Source organism: Schistosoma haematobium, chromosome 3 (genome assembly GCF_000699445.3).
Source record: "Schistosoma haematobium chromosome 3, whole genome shotgun sequence".
Taxonomy (NCBI): Eukaryota; Metazoa; Platyhelminthes; class Trematoda; order Strigeidida; family Schistosomatidae; genus Schistosoma; species Schistosoma haematobium.
The window spans coordinates 28,425,603-28,450,827 of record NC_067198.1 but is presented as its reverse complement, the minus strand read 5'-3'; the positions used below and the strand labels follow the sequence as shown (position 1 = coordinate 28,450,827).

Sequence of the window (25,225 nt, the reverse complement as noted above, 5' to 3'; positions counted from 1 at the left end):
TATCGCTCACGGACAACCAGCCCTCATATTCGTGCTGGTCATGTAGATGTTGGCATTACAAGTTCCTGCCCATACAAAGAACATTATTGCAATAAATGTCATCGTAAGGCCCATACAGAAACCAGCTGCAGAAAAAGTACCCATAAACGACATTCATCGAAGTTCTTCTTCAAGAAATACAGATCTGGTGCATTAACTAAGAAGATATTGATATCGCAAAACCGAGCACGGAAAGTATGTAACCTTGGATATTGATAAACAGCGTACTCGCCTTCAGCTTGATACAGCATATGAGATTACTCTAATCAGCCCAGAAACGTGGAGGGATATTGGGAGGCCCACAGTTCATCCAACAACACAACTACCACACAGTGCGTCGTGTGGGAAATTAAATATTTTTGGAGAAGTACCTCGCACTGTTTCTAAAAGTACTGTGACAACGAAAGCAACACTCTACCTTACAAAGAATCCAGCACTTGACTTATTGTTGTTAGATGTTATTGTTCCCCTTAAACTAGCAGACCTTCCTATTGACAACATCTGCAGACGAATCAGAACTGATAGCCCCTTATAATGGAGCCAGAAAAATGCCGTGCTAAAAACACACCACGACATGCTTGAAGAGGAATTGGGAGAATGTACGAAGACCAAAGCATTATTAACCCTTGAACCCGGAGCTGCTACCGTCTTCCGACCTAAAAGATCTATACCTATACTGCTATTCCAATAGTTGAACAGGAATTAGAAAGGCCTCAGAAAATGGGTGTTATTGAACCTGTGAACGTTTCAGATTGGGTTGCACCAATAGTGGCGGTCAGTATGTGAAATGGAAGCGTTCGCCTATGTGCAGGTTACTCTACCGGAACAAATGAAGCTCTAGAGTCTCACCAGTATCCTTTACCCCTACCAGAAGATCTATTCACCACGGTGAACGGTGGTAGGTATTTTGCGGAATTGGATTTATCAGACTCATATTTACAAATTCCTGTATCTGATGAACTCAAAGATCTAATGATCAGAACGCACAACGGTCTGTTCCGATATAAGTGACTTCTTGGGATTGGTCAGTCATTATGGTACCTTCTCGCTGATCTCCATCGTTTGTGTGCTCACCATCAACAATTAGAACAAACGAAACATTAACTAGCGATCAAGATCTTGATATAATCACTTCAGAATTTGTTCGGCTACTAGTCTACTAAAGTGAAAATGGATTCAATTGTGATAATTACGCAGAAACCTGTCAAAATGATATTTTCCTCATCGTGCTAGCTTCTAGCATCAACTACTTGTAAGATCCAAACTAAAGTTTGGACTGAAGAATAGCTGTCTAGGTGGGTTAGATACGCGCCCCTGCCCGTTTGAAACCAAAATAAGGTAAATGGGTAAAATGACGGTTCTAATATTCATTATAAATTTAAATGTACATCGTTACCTAAACAAATATGACCACCCAGTTGTCCAACCAATAATTGTTCAATTGATCAAATCTAAACTACAATAAATAAAGAAGATGATAAAGGATGCGAGAAAATTACCAATCACAACAAATAAATGTTGTGCTATCCTGTCTGGATAGACCACGCACAGATTCGTTCAAAAGATAATATTTGGTTGCTTTATGACACAGAGTATTTCCAATCCTGGAAGAGTGCCACAATTCACAATAAAAAAAATGCACAATTCCAGTCAATACAAGCAACACAATCAAAAGGAGGAACAAACCGATATGGCTGCCGCCAAGACTAAGTATCAAGTAAAACAACATAAATGCAGTTCAGGAAGAAACACGGAAACTTAGTGAAGGCGTAAGAAAAATAAAAACTATAATAAAATACAAATATTAACAACTCAAATGGGATAAAAAGACTAACAATGTACAACTAAAGGAATCAATAGGAACAAACTGCAAATGTATACATGGAGGGATTTTCACACACAAAAGATTCAGAATGGATCTTACACTACTACTTAAGTGGAGCTCGGAAAAATCGATTCACTTTGAAACTGAACAATGAATGTACATTAAACAATCTGTGCCACTAATTAGTTCCGGAAATACATGTATACCCATTGACTCTTAAATCTAGCTTCATATTTGGATTTAAAAGTTCCATTCCACATTTCTAAAAGCATGGCATACAGAACATTTTGCAACCAATAGACAATTGACACAAATCTGTTTTTAAATCCATAAGGCAGGTATACAGATTCGCCAGCCAGGATTACAGTTAGAATATTGTTATGAATTTTGCTGTTAATTATGACGTGATCAAATAGCCAGTCGACACACTGACTTATACGACCTTAGCAGTGTGCTGAACCAATAACGTGTTAACCAGTACCTGCAGCCCAGAGTCAACTTTGAATCCTTATCGGTCCTTCGTGCCTAGCCTTGTCTGTCTACAACACAATCTCAACTCCCACCGTATAAATCATATATATCAGACATATACAATTTATATACAAGCAAATCAGACCGCATCATACCATGAAATAGAAAGTAACAGTTATAAAAGATCATGCCAAAAGTGGTTGCGGGAATGGGATACTGTAACTAATAAGTTGGGAATAAGTTAAAAATGGTATATCGTATCGCTATATGTATATATATATATATATCCATTTGGCTAAGTAGCATTTTGGCATTATAACTGATATCAGTTCTTGATTAAAAACGCTGCACCTAACTCCTAATACTAACGTACAGCTGTGAATCCGGATACTGGTTCCTCATACTAATTTATTACCCAGTAAGTAAGTAGACATCATCAAGGTCAATGTGGCTTCGCTCAAAGGTCAACGATACGTTAAAGTCTTATTATCATTTATTATTATTATTATTATTCTTATTATTATTATTATTATTACTATTATTACTATTATTATTATTATTATTATTATTATTATTATTATTATTATATAGTATTATTATTAGAGAGAGAGAGAAAAGAGAGCAGATATAAAGAGAGAGAGAGAGAGAGAGAGAGAGAGAGAGCAGCAGCAGCAGCAGCAGCAGCAGCAGCAGCAGCAGCAGCAGCAGCAGCAGCAGCAGCAGCAGCAGCAGCAGCAGCAGCAGCAGCAGCAGCAGCAGCAGCAGCAGCAGCAGCAGCAGCAGCAGCAGCAGCAGCAGCAGCAGCAGCAGCAGCAGCAGCAGCAGCAGCAGCAGCAGCAGCAGCAGCAGCAGCAGCAGCAGCAGCAGCAGCAGCAGCAGCAGCAGCAGCAGCAGCAGCAGCAGCAGCAGCAGCAGCAGCAGCAGCAGCAGCAGCAGCAGCAGCAGCAGCAGCAGCAGCAGCAGCAGCAGCAGCAGCAGCAGCAGCAGCAGCAGCAGCAGCAGCAGCAGCAGCAGCAGCAGCAGCAGCAGCAGCAGCAGCAGCAGCAGCAGCAGCAGCAGCAGCAGCAGCAGCAGCAGCAGCAGCAGCAGCAGCAGCAGCAGCAGCAGCAGCAGCAGCAGCAGCAGCAGCAGCAGCAGCAGCAGCAGCAGCAGCAGCAGCAGCAGCAGCAGCAGCAGCAGCAGCAGCAGCAGCAGCAGCAGCAGCAGCAGCAGCAGCAGCAGCAGCAGCAGCAGCAGCAGCAGCAGCAGCAGCAGCAGCAGCAGCAGCAGCAGCAGCAGCAGCAGCAGCAGCAGCAGCAGCAGCAGCAGCAGCAGCAGCAGCAGCAGCAGCAGCAGCAGCAGCAGCAGCAGCAGCAGCAGCAGCAGCAGCAGCAGCAGCAGCAGCAGCAGCAGCAGCAGCAGCAGCAGCAGCAGCAGCAGCAGCAGCAGCAGCAGCAGCAGCAGCAGCAGCAGCAGCAGCAGCAGCAGCAGCAGCAGCAGCAGCAGCAGCAGCAGCAGCAGCAGCAGCAGCAGCAGCAGCAGCAGCAGCAGCAGCAGCAGCAGCAGCAGCAGCAGCAGCAGCAGCAGCAGCAGCAGCAGCAGCAGCAGCAGCAGCAGCAGCAGCAGCAGCAGCAGCAGCAGCAGCAGCAGCAGCAGCAGCAGCAGCAGCAGCAGCAGCAGCAGCAGCAGCAGCAGCAGCAGCAGCAGCAGCAGCAGCAGCAGCAGCAGCAGCAGCAGCAGCAGCAGCAGCAGCAGCAGCAGCAGCAGCAGCAGCAGCAGCAGCAGCAGCAGCAGCAGCAGCAGCAGCAGCAGCAGCAGCAGCAGCAGCAGCAGCAGCAGCAGCAGCAGCAGCAGCAGCAGCAGCAGCAGCAGCAGCAGCAGCAGCAGCAGCAGCAGCAGCAGCAGCAGCAGCAGCAGCAGCAGCAGCAGCAGCAGCAGCAGCAGCAGCAGCAGCAGCAGCAGCAGCAGCAGCAGCAGCAGCAGCAGCAGCAGCAGCAGCAGCAGCAGCAGCAGCAGCAGCAGCAGCAGCAGCAGCAGCAGCAGCAGCAGCAGCAGCAGCAGAGCAGAGCAGTAGTAGTAGTAGTAGTAGTAGCAGTAGTAGTAGTAGGCATTAGTATTACATGCAAACATAGGTTTATATACTGATATACCAGACTGTATCAAATCATAAAATAAGGTCTTATGTTGTACATAGACAGGCAAAATGCGGCGGTAAGCCAGGCTAGTAGTTAATAATTGATTAGTAATAATTCATGAATAACAAAACTTATGGTAAAAGTTATTGGGTCGAACGGACGTTTACAATAAACAAAATATAGAGAAGTAATAGTCCAGTTATTTAGCAGTTATATAATAAAGAATGTCAATAATAATTATGTATAACACAGTTTGTATTATTACGATTTCTTCGGTCTTTATTCTGTTACATAATGAAGTCAAAAAGTTTACGAAGACAACCATTCATAAACCAGACCATCAAAACGAATTCATATAGGGCCTATGAAGTAAATTAAAAACATCTCTACATGACGTAAGCACCGATGGTAGTTTCCAGAATGACAGTGACAGCTCAATAACTAAACCTTCTAACTCAATAAACCCGAAAGTTAGTAAAACGACTTGACACCCACACCATCGGTCACGTTAGAGCATACTGTAAACTGTAATATTTTATTTTTTCAGAACGATTCTTCTTAAGACGACTCTTTCATTATACAATCTGAATTTCCTTACGGCTTCGCGAAACGTCCCACTTATGAGCACTGAGTTTCTTCAAGCTTCATACAACTCATTGAAGCCCGTCGGTCTACTCCGGGTGACCGTGAGTTTGACCACAAACCAAGGATGTTACGTAATGAAATCGGGCAAAGCTTGCGTAAGGACAGAGAAACCTGGTGGTCGGAGCGTGCTTATGAGCTGGAAGCAGCAGCTGCATCTGTTAACTCTCGGAAGCTCTTCCAACTCATCCAAGCCACTGGCAGCGAGAAGTCTGGTGTGAGCGAAACAATCTGTGAGGATGACGGAATGCCAATCACTAACATCCATCGACGTCTTGGCGATGGGCAGAATTCTTCGAAGGGCAGTTCAACTGGTCTGCTGCTCCGGCAACATCGGTCGGACTGTCCTGCACTCCATGGCCGGTGACGACTGATCCACCAAATGAGGCGGAAGTTCGCAAGGAACTCCATCTCTTGAAGCGCTACAAATCACCGAGCCCAGATGACTTACCTCCGGCTCTTTTTAAAGATGGTGGTGACTTTCTGGCTAAGGAACTGACTGTGTTGTTTACAAAGGTTTGGGAACTAGAGAGTGTACCAACGTCATGGAATGAGTCGATAGTTGTCCCTATCTTTAAAAAGGGTTCACGTCGTTCTTGTAACAACTATCGCAGGATAAGTTTACTTCCGATTGCGTTCAAGCTATTGGCTTCCGTCATACTTCGTAGGTTGTTCAAAACCCGAGAAAGATTGACTCGCGAGTAGCAGGCTGATTTTCGTTCCGGTTGAGGATGTTTTGATCATGTCTTCACCGTCCTCCAAATGTTAGAACACCGTCATACCTATGAAACACCAACAATCGTAATGTTTCTTGACATTAGGGCTACCTTCGATTCGTTGGACAGGACTGTTCTCTGAGATTGTCTATTGAAGAAGTGTGTACCTGAGAAGTTTATTAACATCTTAAAGGCCCTATATAAAAACACCTCAGGCAGAGTGAGGGCATACAACCACCTTTCTCCATTGTTCCATTCGAGCAGTGGGGTTAGGCAGGGTTGCCCAATCTCACCATTCCTCTTCAACTTTGCCATCGACGACATTCTGGAAACAGCTCTGATGGATGTAAGTAATGGCGGTGTGGATCTGTTGCCTGGAGAAGGACTTCTCGACCTTGAGTATGCGGATGGTATTGTCTTACTGTGCGATAATGCTCAAGGCATGCAATCCGCATTTAATCAGTTGGCAATCAATGTCCGTAGGTATGGTATGTGCTTTGCACCTTCGAAGTGCGAAGTACTTCTACAAGACTGGCAGGATCCTAATCCTGTACTCACTCTGGATGGTGAGCAGATAGAAGTAGTCGAGAAGTTCGTGTATCTGGGTAGCTGCATAAGTGCTGATGGTGGCGTGAGTGATGAGATCAATGCACGTACAGTGAAAGCCAGAGCGACTTATGCCAATCTGGGCCATCTTTGGCGCCTTCGTGATGTTAGTCTGGCTGTAAAAGGTCGGATCTACAACGCGTCGGTGAGAGCAGTTTTGCTCTATGCTTGTGAAACCTGGCCTCTCCGAGTTGAGGATGTTAGACGACTCTCTGTGTTCGATCATCACTGTCTCTGAAGGATTGCTGACATCCAGTGGCAACACCATGTTAGTAATGCAGAGGTTCGGCATCGTGTGTTAGGGCACAGAGACGATAATGCACTTGGTGTCACCATCTTGAAACACCGACTTCGGTGGCTTGGACATGTTCTACGAATGTCGTCCCAGAGAATTCCACGTCGTGCATTATTTGCCGACGGTGGGACTGGTTGGAAAAGGCGAAGAGGTAGTCAGTGTATGACATGGTGTCGTGATATGAAAGAAAGCTTCAAAGGACTGGCTTGTGTCGGTCCTTCACGACTCTCTGGTTGGGGTCTGAGAGATGGTACTACACAGTGGCTAGAGACGTTATCAGATATGGTTCAGAATAGAAGCCAGTGGCGATCCTGCTGTAACCTTTTACTTTCTTCATAAAAAAGTGGTTGTATCTTCCTTAGCTGAAGGAATTCTTCTGGTTGTACCTTTTGGTTTCCCCCATTATTATTATTATTATCATTATTATTATTATTATTACTACACTACATTACACTAATTTGGTCGTCATTGTTCTTTTTTTCTTTTACGCTCCTTACCTTCCTATTTTTCTCTTCCCATTCTCATTGTTTTGTGTGGCGCATATATATTTGGTGTCCCCTTGTACCAATATTTATGTGTTCAAATAAATAAATAAATAAATGGTTTTCATTTATCAACCTTTCAAGTAGAGTCTCAAGTGCAACAGTTTTACATTCAGAACTCAGAACAATGTAAGTAAATAATCAGTTTGCTCTATTTATACTAACAGCTATTTTCTATCATTGGATGGACTTCTGTTTGACGACTCTCTTAAAGTGTTTTATTCATTTTCATACATTTTTTAAAGAAAAAATAATCTAATAGCATGAGTAGTTTTCGTATTTCGTTTTCTTCCTAATTATTGACAGAGAAGTAATTTCCAACCCTGACTGTCATTCAAACATACAACCAGATTCAGAAAGTCTTTAAAAATTTTGATTTAGGATTGACATCTGTTTTCCAACCGAGATTTGAAGTACGGAAATCCATAAGGTTAATTCTGAATAAACTTCTGGAAGCTGACGTGAAACGGGATTCGAACCCAGGACCTACTGGTCTCGCGCTCGGGATCGTGGATGCGCACTGCTGAGGAGTCCCACAATAGGACGAAACGGCCGTTCAGTGCTTCCAGGTTTTCCATGGTGGTCTAGCTTCAATTGACTCATGATCTCAACAATTGAAATTACTAAAATCCCCACAAAACCCCCTTCTGATAATAATTATTTACTTGCTTACTTACTTACTTAGTTACTCCTGTTACCCCTCGTGGAGGAGCATAGACCACACACCAGCATTCTCCATTGAACTTTTTCCTGGGCAATCTTTTCCAGTTGTTATTCATTCTTCTGACGTCTGTTTTCGATTCTCGACGCAATGATTTCCTTGGTCTTCCTGTTACCCCTTTTTGCCTTCAGGATTTTCAAGTTGGCGCCTGCCAACTTGAGTTTGGCATTGGGCCAGCAACCTCATTCCATAGAAAACAACCTTGCTAAAAATACGCTAAGCAGAATAAAATTATTTAGTTAGTTTTAGTCAAATCAGTAGACTCTGCAGAAATGGAGATCTTTGAAATGTTAGACTCTTATGAATAAATCCCAACCTAATTACCATAATGATTAACAGGTGAGATCCAGGGAGACTTTTATGATACATTCTTTCTATTAATTTATCTGTATCTCGCTTTATCTTACCTCGTTAGTAGTGGTGACAACTGAATAAATCAGGTGAGGGATTACTATGGTATACATCTAAAGTGATTGCACAACTTTCTTGTTTACATGTAAGTGTGCATATTGAACGAAAATGATTAAGAATTATACGTAGCAAAGACATTTTAGTAATTGAGGTCAAGATTTTCCCAGTTAAATAATCATCTACTGTCGATTTCCAATTTGATCACTATGATATTTATTTTCTAAAAAAGGAAAAAATATCAAAATAATTTATTCACTTCGTAAATTATTCATACTAATGTGAACAGTGAAACATAAGGAATATTAACATTCATATATGGAATACAGAGTATTAATTTAGTGAAAGTGTTCTTACTTGTGGTAAATGTTGGAAGTTTAATATATGAAAAGTATAAATTAATTTAATCCTAGTTACATCAAATTGTCAAAAATTTGGAACGTTTCGTAGTTAAGGTCAGTGAATAAAATTATCATAAACAAAAACGCTTCAAAGTAGATTAAATAATATTAAGGAATATGGGATTTATAGAGGATTTTATCCATAATCAAAATATGAAGTCTACGTATTGTTAAAATACTGGCATGTATAGACAGTAATTATTGTATTACACACTTTAATCGTCCTGTTTAGTTATCTGGTTTAAAGAAATTATATTGAGAGCGAATCCTGGTTTATCAAGTAACTTGGGTACTAATTATTAAAATGATACAGTGATGTCATTTCAGCTCATCTTATATATTTCAATTTGCTAAATAAGACAATCAACGTGGATTAGTAATGTAAAAATATTCATTTATACGAACTTATGTAATTTGCAAAGAAACTAGAATAATCATCTCTCACCTATTTAACTTAAATTATGTTCATCGTTATTAAAATTGTGATATTGTCAAAGAGTAATCTGTAATATTTTACATCATCTCTAATGCAAAAAATTATTGACAATCATCTAGACAAAGATAAGTAGATAATTTGCTTACTTATAATTTTATTCCTATACAGGTATTCCTCACTTGATCTTAAAAGAGAATGTGATTTGTTTGGCTTTTTCAGAAACAAGTGAACGGTTTAGACTTTTTAGCCTTGCTAATCATTCACAACAATTTAGAGTTTAAGTTGATCCTTGAGAAAAGTGAATTGTCTGTTTACGGCAGGACTGAATTTTAAAAAATAGTAAGGGTAAACAACAGAGAATATTCAGATTGGGGTTTTTGTGGAGATTTTAGTAATTCAATAGTTGAGTCGATTAAGGCTAAACCACCATGGAAAGCCTGGAAGCACTAGACAACCGAAGGTCCTGGGTTCGGATCCCGCGAGTAGAATCATGGATGCGTACTGCTGAGGAGTCCCATACTAGGACGAAACGGCCATCCAGTGCTTCCAGCTTTTCGATGGTCTAGCTTAAATCGACTGATGAATCCAGATAGAAAATATTCAGACGAAACGATCCATCGATTATCAATGAATCTCATATCAAATTAGATGAAAAAACAACAAAATAAATGGACAATACCCTGGCGGTGAAACAATGAATAGGTTAAATTCAAAGTGCGATCTCAAGTATAGGTCACTTTGAATTCTCAAAGTTAAATGGTACACCTGTTTTATGATGCTTAGTTCCCAATGATTCTGCAACTGGTGTCCTTATATGACGAAAATTATCTTGAGATTGAACTAATTTTCATAAACCCTTGAACTTTATTTGAAAAATAAGTTATAAAAGATAACATTAGAACAGATAGATTATTTACATTGGTTATCGAAGCAGTTAAGAGTTAACCTCTGACTCTTTCTGAACAGAAAAATTAGGTTCAAAATTCTTAATTGAGATTATCTATGAGAATCTAAATAAGTTAGAACTAAATTGCTTACCGGTCATACTGAGATTATGTATTATATTTATTGTTACTGCCTAGCGGGTTACAAATTGTTGAACTACAAGGACTATTTCATCCTCTGAGATATATACTCTTGAAGCGTGTGAATGCCTGACTTTCTATTTTTCCAAGGTACCTGTTTTTTGTATCATTTAAATTGGTATAGGCAGTTGGAGTAAATATATGAAGGTGGTTTCCTATCCTTGCTTCGCGTTTTTAGCATCATGCTACATTTGCTGGAACAGTTTTTACTTCATGAAATGCTTTGCTTAGAACTATCTTCAATTTCCGACTAATTTCATCTCCGATCTGACGAATTTCGATCATTGATAAGATGAAACCATGTTTCATTTCAGATTGATTAAATCCTACCTTTGTGTTATGGTTATTACTAAATTTCTTTATAACGGCTCTAGGGTACCTATGTTCTCAGATATATATTTTTGTTGCTGTATACTCCTCTTCGAGTTCCGTCAAGGACAGCTTTCTGAGATGTATTTCACTGAGGAGAAAGTAATGTACCACAATGAATTCATAGTATTTTGTAAACATTATCATTCTTGTAACATTTAAATCTGTAGAGGGAGTCATGGTATTGAATTATGTTTTCTACTTGATTCTAACCATGACTAAAGGAAACATAGCTAACCAGTTACAATGTTTTATAGCATCGGTATGTACTTTAGTTATAATTTCACTAAGACTTTAACGTACCAGTATATACCCTAACATGCCGAAGAGAATGAACTGCTGTATCTCTGTGAAAGTCAAACAACACTGACTTTGTTATTATTAGTCAGTCAGCCAGCCACAAAGTACGACCAGGCACATATATGCATTGGTCCAAGTTGCCATATATCATTAGCACAACAAGATGAACACCAAATTTATGGAAGTAGTTACTTCAATGGTAGTAATATAAAAAAGAAAGATTGTGCATAAGAATATATTACAGGAGGAAAGAATTAATTCGTAGAAAGAAAGATATAAAGTAATTTTAATCTCACGGTTTAAGGGAAGACAAAGAGTGTATACACCTACGCCATTGTGATCGATTTTGAGCCATGTCACCAAGAGTCTCCAACCATTGGTTACGATAGTTACGCGGACCCCAACCAAGTAGTCTGCATCTACCAACATGGCTCAGACTACAAGTTAGTGACTTCAAGCACTGATGCCACGTTTTGGTTTGACCGCCCCTAACTTTCTCCCAACCATATCTGTCAATGGAAACTTACAACCTCATCAACTGACTTACCGTCATTCCCTAATACCCTGCGTCCAACCTCACTGTTACTTACCCGGTGATCCCAGCAGATGCGAGCAATATTTCTAAGACATATGTGATCAAATACTGGCAACTTACGAGTATCCCCTACTCCTAATAGCCACGTTTCGCAGCCGTAAAGTAGAATAGAACGAACTGCCACGCAGTGGGGAGTTAAAATTAATTGTATGCATAATTTAGATTCTTTATACTATTCTTAGTCAATTTACTTGACTCATTATAGATAACCATTTCAATTGTCCCAATACAATTTCTTCTTGTCAGAATGGGGATTTGTGGAGATTGTAGTAATTTTAATAGTTGATTTCATGAGTGGTGGTCTAGCTTAGATCAACTCTTGAATTCAACAATTTCTTATCTTAATAATGTTGTATATTGGTTGTGATAATAATAATAATAATAATCTTTAAATTATTGAAATCCGATCCTGTAGATTTATTACATGTATTATCGATAGGTTTATCTACCTATAATTATTTTCAGAGGTTTTTTCATGTCACTCTTTAAGATGTTCAACCTCGTGTTGTGCACTATAATATATAGCTTTATCTTCTTCGTATTCATGTTAAACTATTAGTGGTTACATAGTTTTTTGGTTATTTTGAGTGAAAAAGTATTAACATTAACAATGCACGGTAAGCAGAGATGGGATCCAGGACGCGCGTTTCGTCCTATTCAGGGCTTTTCAGATGGATACGCCTGCATCCCAGTTGATGTTCACTTCGGGACTCGAACCCGGTACCGTTCACTTCAAATACCAACGTGTTATCTACTTAACTAGAGTCCAAATAACCATTTGCTTGCACAATGAGATGAAGTTTAATTTGGCTTTGCATTGGTTGTTTGAATCTTTCAGTTGATGCTTAGGACTGCAATCTATCTTTGCTCCCAATGCTTGTGACTTAAGGTAATATATAGAGGCGATCAGCACAGAATGCACAAATGCGAATAAGAGACCGATCAATTGCAGTCCTAAGTGTCAATGAGAAGACTTGAACAACCAATACGAAAATGAATTAACAATACACTTTTAAGAAAACCGCTATCAAATTATTAAGGTTAAGATTCTAACATGACAAATAAAATCACAATGAGTTATAATCTGTTTTTATTATGACAAGAGTAATAATAAACATTAAAATAATAGCAATTCTGTGGACGTAAATAAACATATTTACTAACCAATACGATTAGTATAGACAACAAAGGCTGATTATCAATAACATAGAATCTGTTTTTCTTTTTAAACGGGTGAGATAAATAGGTCATACATTTTTGTCTGATATCACATAGAGGAGACCAATTCTGTCAGTAGTCAGATCAATACGCATAAACATATGCTAAAATTGGTCTGATAAAAACAAGCTAAAATAGGATTTGTATTTTTTTAAAAAAAAACAAGTCTATCTAAAGGATGGAACAGACCTTTAAGTAATAAGTGTTTTGAGAAATGACTCATTTGAAGATGGGATTGACACTAGTGTTTAAGTTTGCGTATATTTTTGGGTTTCAAAATAGATGCAAAACTTGACAATTAAAGTGCTTGATGATTTTTTTTGCTACGTTTATGAACCAGTAACAAACGATGATTCGGATGATCTGATAGAATGATACATGTCAGATTCTTCCAAGTACAGAATATCTAGGTAAAAGATTCTCTCATTACGATATATGAATAAATCAATAAATAAAAAATATTAGTGTAACTTCCTAATGAAGTCAATAAAAAAAATGGGTTACTTTCGTTAAATACGGATTTAGATGAGCATCCGCCCAAATTTGAACAGCATGATGGAAACAGCACAGAGTATATGGAAGACATTGAATATAAAAGTCTTTATCATATTCCTCAGAAGTTCGGACTAGTTTCCCAGACAAAATGTTGGAAGTATTTAAATTTCAATCAGAGATTATTCAAAAACAATTTCTACATTTATATATCGACTTCACTAGACATTTTCGTAAATAGGGATTAATGAAGAGAGCAGATAGTTTTCGTCCCGAAATGAAATGAGCTGGAGAGAACACTCGATAACTCTTCCCCGTTGAACTAGTGTTCATCATCACACAAATAGAGCCTTCAACTTTTGAGAGGAACATGATAATATCAATAGATCTCGACCTATTAATGCACACAACTTAAAATCACAATCATCAATATATTTTTAGGAAGTAAGGACTGTGCTAGTACTTTGTTAATTCTTTCCGGAAGACAAAATTTATGTATCTTGCTGAATAGCAGGTCGTTATGTAACTAACTTAAATCCAGTCAGTAAATCAACCGAAAATAGTAAGTTGTTTAAATTCAGTGAAACTGGATTTAGCAAATTTTATGTAGATCGAGTAACAACAGTAGGATTTGATTAGGTTTTGCACATTCCCGTTAGATGTCATAAGCAACTGATTACCAGTAAATAAGTTGGATCACAAATAATGATCATTTTCATACTTATTTACAATACTAATGTTAACGAGGAAGTTCATGAGAAGGGACAAATAAGAGGATTTAACGAAGATTGTAACTGAACTACTGCATGTGTAATATCTGACACCCACTTGTCTAGTCTAAATACTTTCCAAGCATAATATTAACAGTCGAAACTCAAATTAATCGTTGTCATACTGGATAAATTTGATAGGAATGAAAGATCACGAGTAGTAATCTGGAGAGCGAATACTGATTGCGAATTAGTTGTTCAAATCGTATAAAATACTCGGGTACGAGATGTGTGCTTTAAAATGTTTAGTCATTGACCCAATTAACCTCAAAAGTCATACAGATTCTGTGAAATCAATTTAGCTTTTTTCGTTGAGGTTACGAGAGCCGAACGACCATTGGAAACCAAAAAGTGCTAGACACATATGTCATCCTGTCACAATTTTTAGAGTGCACTGGTTTCAAAGTGAACACGACACGAGTCTGCATTGGACACCAATGGAACTAAGTTTTGAGTAACGCCCTTGACTAAGGTCTCCACAATCCAATGTATGTTAGAGACACAATAAAGAGAGCTCGTAGGACGAGGTTTCGGACACATGGAACGTCAAAGATGGAAATAAATACTAAATCACAAAATGTTAAGTAGCAACATCTTATAATAACCCTTAACTCACGCAAAATATACCACCCTCATTATCATGAAGTGCCTTGGATAATCAACCCAACGCCACGTTAGATTGCTACATCCGAAACACTACTACGTTCCGACCTATACCACCAATCAACCATACAAAACATTTAACCCTCCAAACGACGGAATAAATGAAAACCGCAACTCTAACGTCGGATACTCAGATGAAAAATACTCGTTCACTGTCACTACTATTGCAGCTCCCAACACTAGGTCTAGGAAGAAAAAATATGCAATTTACTGGGATGTAAAAAATTATATTTCAAGTAGTAGTCAAGTAACATTAAAATCCGCCATCATCAGAGTGCGCATCTACAGTATCTGCAGCAACTTCTTCGTAATCTCTTTCTAGAGCAGCCAGGTCTTCGCGAGCTTCTGAAAACTCTCCTTCCTCCATACCTTCACCAACATACCAATGAACAAATGCGCGTTTCGCGTACATGAGATCAAACTTGCGGTTTAAACGAGCCCATGCCTCTGAAATCGCAGTAGTATTGCTAAGCATGCACACTGCGCGCTGTACCTTGGCCAAATCTCCTCCAGGAACAACAGTGGGTGGTTGATAGTTAATTCCAACTTTAAAACCGGTGGGACACCAATCAACAAACTGAATTGATCTTCTAGTTTTGATATTTGCGATTGCTGCGTTTACGTCTTTCGGAACAACGTCGCCTCGGTATAACAAGCAACAAGCCATGTATTTTCCATTTCTTGGGTCACACTTGACCATTTGATTAGCAGGTTCAAAACATGAATTGGTAATTTCGGAAACACTCAGTTGTTCATGGAATGCCTTTTCTGCTGATATAATGGGTGCATATGTTGTTAATGGGAAATGGATACGGGGATAAGGAACCAAATTGGTTTGAAACTCGTTTAAATCCACGTTCAAAGCACCACTAAATCGAAGAGAAGCAGTAATGGAGCTAACAATTTGTCCAATTAATCGGTTAAGATTGCTGTATGTTGGTCGATCAATGGTTAAATTTCGTCGACATATCTCATAAATAGCTTCATTATCAACCATAAAGGCACAATCTGAGTGTTCTAACGTTGTATGTGTAGTAAGAATAGAGTTGTAGGGTTCAACAACAGCTGTTGAGATATGAGGGGCTGGATATACAGCAAACTCCAACTTAGCTTTTTTACCGAAATCGACGGAAAGACGCTCCATTAATAAAGATGTAAAACCAGATCCCGTCCCTCCACCAAATGAATGGAACACTAAGAAACCTTGGAGTCCTGTGCACCTTTCAGATAATTTCCGAATACGATCTAGAACCTCATCAACCAACTCTTTACCAACTGTGTAGTGACCACGGGCATAATTATTAGCAGCATCTTCCTTCCCGCTTATCATTTGTTCTGGATGGAACAACTGCTTATAAGAGCCAGTCCGCAGTCTGTCAATAACTGAAGGTTCCAAGTCTACGAAAACAGCACGTGGGACGTAACGACCGTAGCTAGTCTCGCTGAAGAACGTACTGAAAGAATCGTTATCGTTTTTAATAGTTGAGTCACTAGGGACCTTGCCATCAGGTTGTATTCCATGTTCGAGACAATAGAGCTCCCAACAGGAATCGCCCATCTGAGTTCCAGCTTGACCAACATGTAGACTGATACATTCGCGCTAAGAGAGGAATATATAAGTATAGAGATGAACACCTTATAAAATAAACGTATGCAAGAAACTATTTATCTTGATATAAAACATTGTAAACTGTAAGTAATTGATCTTTTGTGACGTGGTCTATGTAGTCAGTAATGAAGGCTGATACAATATTAATGTGAAACAACGTAAAAAGCACTAATCCCATTCGCTTACCCTAGTTACTAAGATTCGGATAAAACGTTAGTTGCATGACTCAATTTTATATTCGATGTCAAGAAACCAAACTCCATGCTCCAACAACCGTAATGTAGCTTAAATATGTCACGGAATTTCAAGTGAGACAACTAAACTGGGTCTCGTGTATACTGATGTGGTAAAATAAAATCTAATTTAGTTATGGAGATCACCACGCTGCTTACCATAATTAAATTGAACACAAAAACGTTTTATGTAATATATCCACTCAATTCCTACATGATACTACTAAATGACTCACCATGACTGAAAGCAATCGAACCAAAAGTTTCTCTCGTTCAACTGTAATGTAGGCCTTAGTTCATGTATTTAACTGAATAATATGGAAAAACAAAGCTCCCCGATTGGTCATCATTGACAATCACTCAAGTTTTAAGGGCAGACAGACCCGATCGATTAACATACAAAATTCAACACCCCTACCTAGTCTTAATTTCGATTGGTAAGCATCACAAAGCAAAACAGTTCATGGTCTGATCTATAACTTGACCTCTTGAAAATGTTTACAAAACAACATGTATGATGAGATTTCATTGTGGTTAGCACACAAAAAATTTAATAACGTTGACCTTGCAGAGGAATAAATTTTTTCAATGTGAAGCCAAATCACACAAGCAGTCTTTTGTAACAATTTAATGATCGTTTTTTTTACAAAGTGATTAGTTTCTCAGAGCACAGAATCTAAGTATTTTAGTCTAATGATTAAATAGAAAGACCACTTCTATGGAAAATTTAAAGTCTAGTTATATCTAAAAAATATTCTGATTAAAAGCAAAGATGGATAGTGGCCAGCAGTGGAATCCAGGACGAGCGTTTCGTCCCATTTGGGACTCATCAGCTAGATGTACCTGCGTCTCAGAGTTGGGGTTCTCTGGGGCTCGAACCCAGTATCCTGAGGGAACAAATGGCGTATGAACCAATCGTTGGACACCGGCTACCATGGGACTTCATCTCCTTACGATGCTCCACCGTCTTGTGGATCAGACCATTAGGTCGAAGGCTCCGGGTGTGGCCCCTAAGATAACCACCTGCTTCGGTTTGGGCACCCGGGCAATATTACAGCCCTCACACAAATCAAATGAGATTTGTGTGGCGCATATGTGTCTGGTGCTCCCTTGAACCAATATCTATGTGCCATACCAAATGTTATTTGTCTTCATGATGCATTTGTTTCCTGTGGAGAACTTGTTCGATGTGAAGTACGAGTCCTAAATGAGATCGAACTTGATTACAATTCGGATGATTTCATTTCAACGGTTGTTTATCCTTATCATGAAGTCATTCCTAACAGATCCTCTAGTCAATGTGTGAAACATGTTATAAATACCCATAAATGCTCTGGTACGGTCGAGGGTGGGGAGAGTCAGCTCTCTCAAAATGCTCCCACATGGCCACACATATACAACCACTGACAGGGAAATCCTACTTCACTGCTTTCGTAAGAGAGGATAGTGTTGGAAAACCTATGGTTCAAATTCTAGATATCAGTACACAGTCAGTCAGCTACAACGTAGGACCAGGCACATATGTGCATCGGTCCAGGTTGCCATACCGCATCAGCACAACAAGATGAACACCGGATTCATAGCAGTGGTTAGGTCAAAGGTAGTAATATGTAGGAGAAAGATTGCATATAGAGATATAGTACAAGAAGAAAGAATTGGTTCGTAGAAAGAAAGATATGAAGCGATTTTAATCTCTTAGTTTAAGGGAAGACAGAGAGTGTATACACCGACGCCATTGTGATCGATTCTGAGCCATGTCACCAAGAGTCTCCAACCATTGGTTACGATAGTTACGCGTACCCCAACCAAGTAGTCTGCATCTACCAACATGGCTCAGACTACAAGTTAGTGACTTCAAGCACTGATGCCACGTTTTGGTTTGACCGCCCCTAACTTTCTTCCAACCATCTCCAATACCGGATAGCATTGCACGTCGTGGTAATCGGTATTCAGGCATACGTAACATGTGGCCCAACCATCTCAGTCGATGAAGATTCATAACCTCATCAACTGATTTGCCATCATTTCCTAATACCCTGCGTCTAACCTCACTATTAATTACCCGGTGATCCCAGCAGACACCAGCAATATTTCTAAGGCATCTGTGGTCAAATACTAGTAACTTACGAGTGTCTTCTACTCTTAATGGCCATGTTTCGCTGCCGTAAATTAAAACAGAACGGACTGCCGAGCAGTGTACTCGTCCTTTTATTGATAGACGGATATCTCTCCTTCGCCATAGGTGACGCAAGTTGGCAAAAGCCAAACGAGGTTTTCGAATCCGTGCTGAGATTTCGTCAGACACCAACCCATTAGGGCTGACCAGACTTCCGAGATAAGTGAAGTTGTCAACGCGTTCGACTACTTCACTCCCTATCCTTAGTTCATGTGATAACGCAGACCAGTCCTGAAGCAACAACTTGCATTTAGAGGGAGAGAAGCGCATTCCAAACATTCTGGCATTGTTGCTCAGTGCTACCAGCAGACTGCACTTTGTCAGCGTCTTCACCAAACAGGACTATGTCATCTGCGTATTCTAAGTCGATAAGTGGACTTCCTGGATGGAGATCAATACCCGAGAATTCAGTCGACGAGAAAGTTATTTCCATCAGTAGGTCTATGATGAAGTTAAACAAAAATGGGGAAAGTGGACAGCCTTGACGGACACCACTTGAGGTTGCAAAAGTAGATGACAGTTCGCCATAAGCTCTGACTCGACTAGTAGTGTTCGAGTAAAGAGCCTTTACAAGGTTTATGTACTTCTGGGGTACGCCTTTCAATGACAGACACTGCCACAGCATCTCGCGGACTACAGAGTCAAATGCTGTTTTTAAGTCGAGAAAGACCATCATTGTCGGACGCCGATAAGTATGCCTGTGTTCTAGAATCTGACGAATGGTGAATATGTGGTCGATGCAGCCACGACCAGATCTGAAGCCAGCTTGGTTCTCTCGTGTTTGCAGTTCACGAGTCTTAGTTAGGCGTCTGATAATTATCGAGGCTAGTATTTTAGATATTATATTAGTTAAACTAATGCCTCTGTGGTTGTCACAGGATGATTTTGACCTTTTCTTATATATTGGGACGATAAGTGATTGTGACCAGTTAGATGGGATAACGTCTAACTCCCAGATCTTAGCTAAAATATTAGTCAACCTAATCGCTAAAATTGGACCACCATCCTTAAAGACCTCCGGAGCCAGTCCATCTGGACCAGCTGCCCTTCGTCGTTTGAGACTAACTATAGCCTTTTGAACTTCAGCAAGAGTTGGGGGACCTACTTCAATGTTCCATTCACACTGTCTGGGAATGGAGGGTAGTTGTAGAGTCGCTGAAGGCCGGCTGAACTGTTCCCTAAAATGTTCCGCCCATCGTTCTAAACGTCTGGACTGGGAGCAGATGAGAGTATCGTCTTTTTCCGAAATAATCTCACTTACACTTGATTTATTAGTTCCAGTTTCTTTTATCAGTCTGTAAAGCTGTTTTGTGTTCCCTATAGTCGCCGCCTTTTCCATCTCTTTTGCTTTCGTTGCCCACCACTGCTCACGGTCGTTTCTTAGACTTTTTCTTAACCTAGATCTGATTTGTTGTCGCTCTTCATCATGTTCGGAACCTGATGGGACGAGTTTGCGAGAATCCATCAGTGTGATAGACTTTGAAGAAATCCACTGGTTCTTTGTAACTCTGTGGTTTAAGTCACTAATAGATTTCATTGCTGTTTCCACAACTGTTTGTATATCTTTCCAAGCAACATCTGGGTCAGCCTCGTTTTCAGAACTACCTAAGTGTGACCTCAGTTGTTCCTGGAACCTACTTTTGGTTTTCTCGTTACTCAACTCAGTTCTAATGGGTCTTTTAATGTGGCTTTTTGCGTCCAGTGAGGCGCAAGCAGATGCGTGCCTGTATTAGGGCATGGTCGGAGTCCAAGCAGGTACTCCAGAATGAGCGACAATCTTCTACCGACCCTCTCCAACGATGATTGATGGCAATATGGTCTATTTGAGTCCATCGTTGGTTTGGTGTAGGGGTCGCCATGTTAGACGATGTCTTTCCTTATGCTTAAAATTTGTGTTTGCTAAAAATAAACGATTGTCTGAGCATAGTTGCAGCAGACGATCACCATTATCTGTTCGCTGTGCCGGAATGCTGAAATACCCACCTAAATGCCTTTCTGTTTGGTTTAAACTACCTATCTGGGCATTAAAGTCACCTGCTACGAGTACTATGTCTAAACGTTTAGCTTTCTGAAGAAGTTCAAATAGCTTTCTGTAAAATTCATCTTTCGTTTCATCTGAGCTGCAGTCAGTGGGAGCGTAGGCAGAAACGACAAAAATGCAACGACGTGCGTCCCTATCCTTCCGAGTTCTTACGGAGCCGTTTAGCCGAACAGCACATAGACGACTGTTGACGGGGATCCACTCTAGCAGTGCTTGTTCCGCCCTCATGCTTAGTGCTATGCCTACACCTCCCAGTCCACGAGAACTGGCCATCGGGTCACGAGATATATGGAGGGTGTATCTCGTTGGCTCTCCGTTTTGCCGAGGTGAGGTCAAGTGAATGACCACACTGGAATCCTGTATGCGTGTTTCGGAGACACAGCATACATCAATGGAAAGAGACTCTAGGGTTTTAGCCAAGGAAGCCTGCTGGCCGATTTGACATAGGGTGCGTACGTTGAAGGCTCCAATGTGTAGTGTGGAGCGAGGTTTTAGTAGACCTGGGACAGAGTTTTGAGCACTAGAATCGTTGGCTATGGTGACACTTGAGGAGGAAGCCGAAAGAGGAAGTTTAGAGTTGAAATTCGATGTGGGAGGAATAATAGGAATTGAAGAGGGAGGTTGATTATGAATACAGTGGTCTTGGGTGCTGTTAGAGGTATGAGGGCGGTTATCACTTCCCGGTTGCCCACACCGAGGAAGGGTTCTTCTGGAGGTGCCTGAAAAGAAATTGGATTAGAGGCGGTCTCAGTGACCTGAGAGCGTGACCGCAGTGCCAAAGGGACAACTGCTTGAAGCCGGTCGCGCACGGCCTTTTCGTGGAAGGTTTTTGACGTGTTAGCTCCGTTCTTCAAAGGGCCTTACCGCCGGAGACGGAAATCCGTGAGGTAAGGTGAGGTGTGACATTTTTAGGGTTGACCTTTTCTAACCCCACCCCTCCTTGTGGGAAGGCAGCATCGCTGCAGATGCTGGTTGTCCGAGGGAAACACCTTACTGCTGTCACAGCCCTCTACAATCAGCAGTACGACTTCGCCCTCAGACCTTGAGTTGCTGCTTTTAGTCTTACCGTTCTCCAATCGACCTGCCTGGCATGGTAGAACCTACAGGAACATATGTTCCAGCCAATATAGCTCGGTTGGGTCATCACGATAGGCAAGCCCGACCACCGCGTCAAGGTAGCAACGACGGTCGGGTATCAGTACACAACCGACATATTGATCATATACAATTCCAGGACCCAGGTGAATCCGTTCCAACTTCATTTGTTAATTCTAATACTAATGAACATATTCTAAATCAGGCCGAGTTTGTATCCAATACATAGTCTGACAGACATACAATGAACCTAAGATGTTCAATTGATTACAGAAACCTAGATTCCAATCTAAACTGTTGTGTTTGTATTGCCTGATTTTGAATTTTAAATACAATACGCTTGTTTGTGCTTACCTAGTTTTATCCGACTTAAATTGCGTTATTTCGGGGATTCCAAGTTAATACAATAATCTGAATACTTCTAATCATCACAAACACATACAGCTGATTATTATAAAATATAATAATCAAAACATCCCGTCATATCATAAATGAATGAAATCAGAATTAATTTAAAATGAGGTACCAAGTCTCAAAGTGACCGTGAAATGCACTTTGCATTCACTATTTTTATTCGCTGAGTTGAATGGATTTGCTTCCACTATTACCAGTAATTCATTTTCAATCACAAATAGTTAATTTGGATACAGTGGTTATGATTATTTGTTACTGTAAAGTCAGTTTTGATGCTTGTTGTCGCTAGTGAAACAACTATTACGAAGTTGAATCGAACTGCTTACTCCGTTCCCGCCAACAACAACCTAAAAGATTGAGGGAAAAATGAAATCACTATGAGAATAAGAAATCTGTCGGGATTCGAAAGCTAAATGCTTGGTAAATCATAAAAATGAAAATGTGAATCTAATATATGCTCAAGAATTCTTCTTTGAAAATTATTGAAGAGCTTATGAGACTGAAAGAAACAAATGGACATAAAGATGCTACAAGTATATGGTGGTTGACAATACCTGAACCAGTAACACCTACTGTAATCAAAACGTACCAACAAAATGAAATCAAAAGATAGAAGAGAAGAGTTTGAATGATATATTAGACAGCCTATCGACATAACGAGAAATGACTAATCTAAGCTGGCTAGCGGATGTAGGAAAAGTAATATACAGAAAACGAATTAGTAATCTCGTGAATGAGCGTAAAAGCAATAAACATATACACATATAGTTTATTTATTTGAACACATATATATTGGTACAGGAGTGCGCCGAATATATATGCGCCACACAAAACAATGAGAAACTAAGAAAAAAAGTGAGGAACGTAAAAATATGATAATAATAATAAAAACAATAACGAAGAGGTTGGTGTAAGGTAGTGTAATAATAATAATAGCAATAGTAGGGGAAAAGAAGGGTACAATCAGAAGAAATCTTTCAGTTAAGGAAGATACAACCACTTTTTATGAAGAAAGTAAAAGGTTACAGCAGGATCGCCACTGGCTTCTATTCTGAACCATATCTGATAACGTCTCTAGCCACTGTGTTGCACCATCTCTCAGACCCCAACCAGGAGTCGTGAAGGACCGACACAAGCCAGTCCTTTGAAGCTTTCTTTCATATCACGACACCATGTCATACACTGATCACCTCACCGCTTCTTCCAACCAGTCCCACCGTCGGCAAATAATGCACGACGTGGAATTCTCTGGGACGACATTCGTAGAACATGTCCAAGCCACCGAAGTCGGTGTTTCAAGATGGTGACACCAAGTGCATTATCGTCTCTGTGCCCTAACACACGATGCCGAACCTCTGCATTACTAACATGGTGTTGCCACTGGATGTCAGCAATCCTTCAGAGACAGTGATGATCGAACACAGAGAGTCGTCTAACATCCTCAACTCGGAGAGGCCAGGTTTCACAAGCATAGAGCAAAACTGCTCTCACCGACGCGTTGTAGATCCGAACTTTTACAGCCAGACTAACATCACGAAGGCGCCAAAGATGGCCCAGATTGGCATAAGTCGCTCTGGCTTTCACTGTACGTGCATTGATCTCATCACTCACGCCACCATCAGCACTTATGCAGCTACCCAGATACACGAACTTCTCGACTACTTCTATCTGCTCACCATCCAGAGTGAGTACAGGATTAGGATCCTGCCAGTCTTGTAGAAGTACTTCGCACTTCGAAGGTGCAAAGCACATACCATACCTACGGACATTGATTGCCAATTGATTAAATGCGGATTGCATGCCTTGGGCATTATCGCACAGTAAGACAATATCATCCGCATACTCAAGGTCGAGAAGTCTTTCTCCAGGCAACAGATCCACCATTACTAGTGATAAAACTCATCCTTGATTGCATCCGGGCTGCAATCTGTCGGGGCATAGGCGGAGATGACGAAAAGACATCGTTTCTCACGCCGATTTCTTCTCACTTTGATGGAACTTTCTGATCTAACAGCACATAACCGACTGTTAATGGGGATCCAATCGATTAGTGCTGCCTCAGCTCTAGCGCTTAGTGCGACACCAACGCCAGCAAGACCAGACGAAGATTCTACAGGGTCCCCGGATAAGCGCACGTGAAAGAAGCTTTCGAAGCGACAGATGGAGAGCGAATTTGTAGTACTTCACCAGAGTCTCGAATACGGGTCTCGGATAGACAGCAAACATCAATATTAAGACTTTCCAAAGACATAGCCAGCCCTATCTGTTGTCCGACCTGCATAAATGTGCGAACGTTGAAGGCAACCAGTTTGAATGGTGCACGTGGTTTCAGAAAAACTGCTTTAGTATTCGTATTCGGTGGTAACATACGATTTTCAACCGGACAGTGACTCGAGAACGTTTAGATAGAACCGAATTTCCACCATAGACGAGCTGCTGTATAAGTCGGAAAATAAGTATAAACAGAGTGGGAATAGAGGAGGGTGAATAATGACGTAGTAAATAATAATAATAACGATAATAATAATAATAATAATAATAATAATAATAATAATAATAAAAGAGCAATAATAATAATAATTGACTCATTTGAATGTTCGTCGAAGAAAGAGAATTAGTTTCCATGATCACAGACAGTTCAGTTCATTAATTGTGTGTGGGCTGTGATACTGCCCGGGTGCCCAAACCAAAGCAGGTGGTTATCTTAGGGGGCCACACCCCGAGCCTTTGACCTAAAGGTCTAACCCACAAGGCAGTAGGGCATCGCGAAGAGATGCATTCCAATGGTAGCCGGTGACCATAAATTGGTTCATACGCCATTTGTTCCCCAGGATACTGCAGCCCATGTGCACCATTGATTTGGGATCCGGTTTTCGTCCTTTCTATTTCGTATACAACACCCCGCCACGAGAAGGCAGTGAGTAGGAATTCCCTGGCAGAGGCTGAATA

The 25,225-nt window shown here is 40.6% G+C and overlaps 1 protein-coding gene across 2 annotated transcripts in view; it reads right to left on the bottom strand.

Annotated features, from left to right (window-relative positions):
- Positions 1 to 12,692: 12,692 nt before the first annotated feature.
- Positions 12,693 to 25,225, bottom strand: part of MEC-12_1 (Tubulin) — a 52,474-nt gene continuing 39,941 nt past the window's right edge. The window contains exons 2-3 of one of the 2 annotated variants that reach the window (XM_051213503.1): positions 22,217 to 22,623; positions 12,693 to 16,308 (exon numbers count right to left, since the gene is read on the bottom strand). In XM_051213503.1, coding sequence (XP_051069492.1) covers positions 14,962 to 16,266 — 1,305 coding nt within the window. In that variant the 5' untranslated portion in view covers positions 16,267 to 16,308; positions 22,217 to 22,623 and the 3' untranslated portion in view covers positions 12,693 to 14,961. Of the gene's footprint in view, positions 16,309 to 16,786; positions 17,422 to 22,216; positions 22,624 to 25,225 lie in introns of those variants that run through there. The other variant, XM_051213504.1, reaches the window with a different exon arrangement.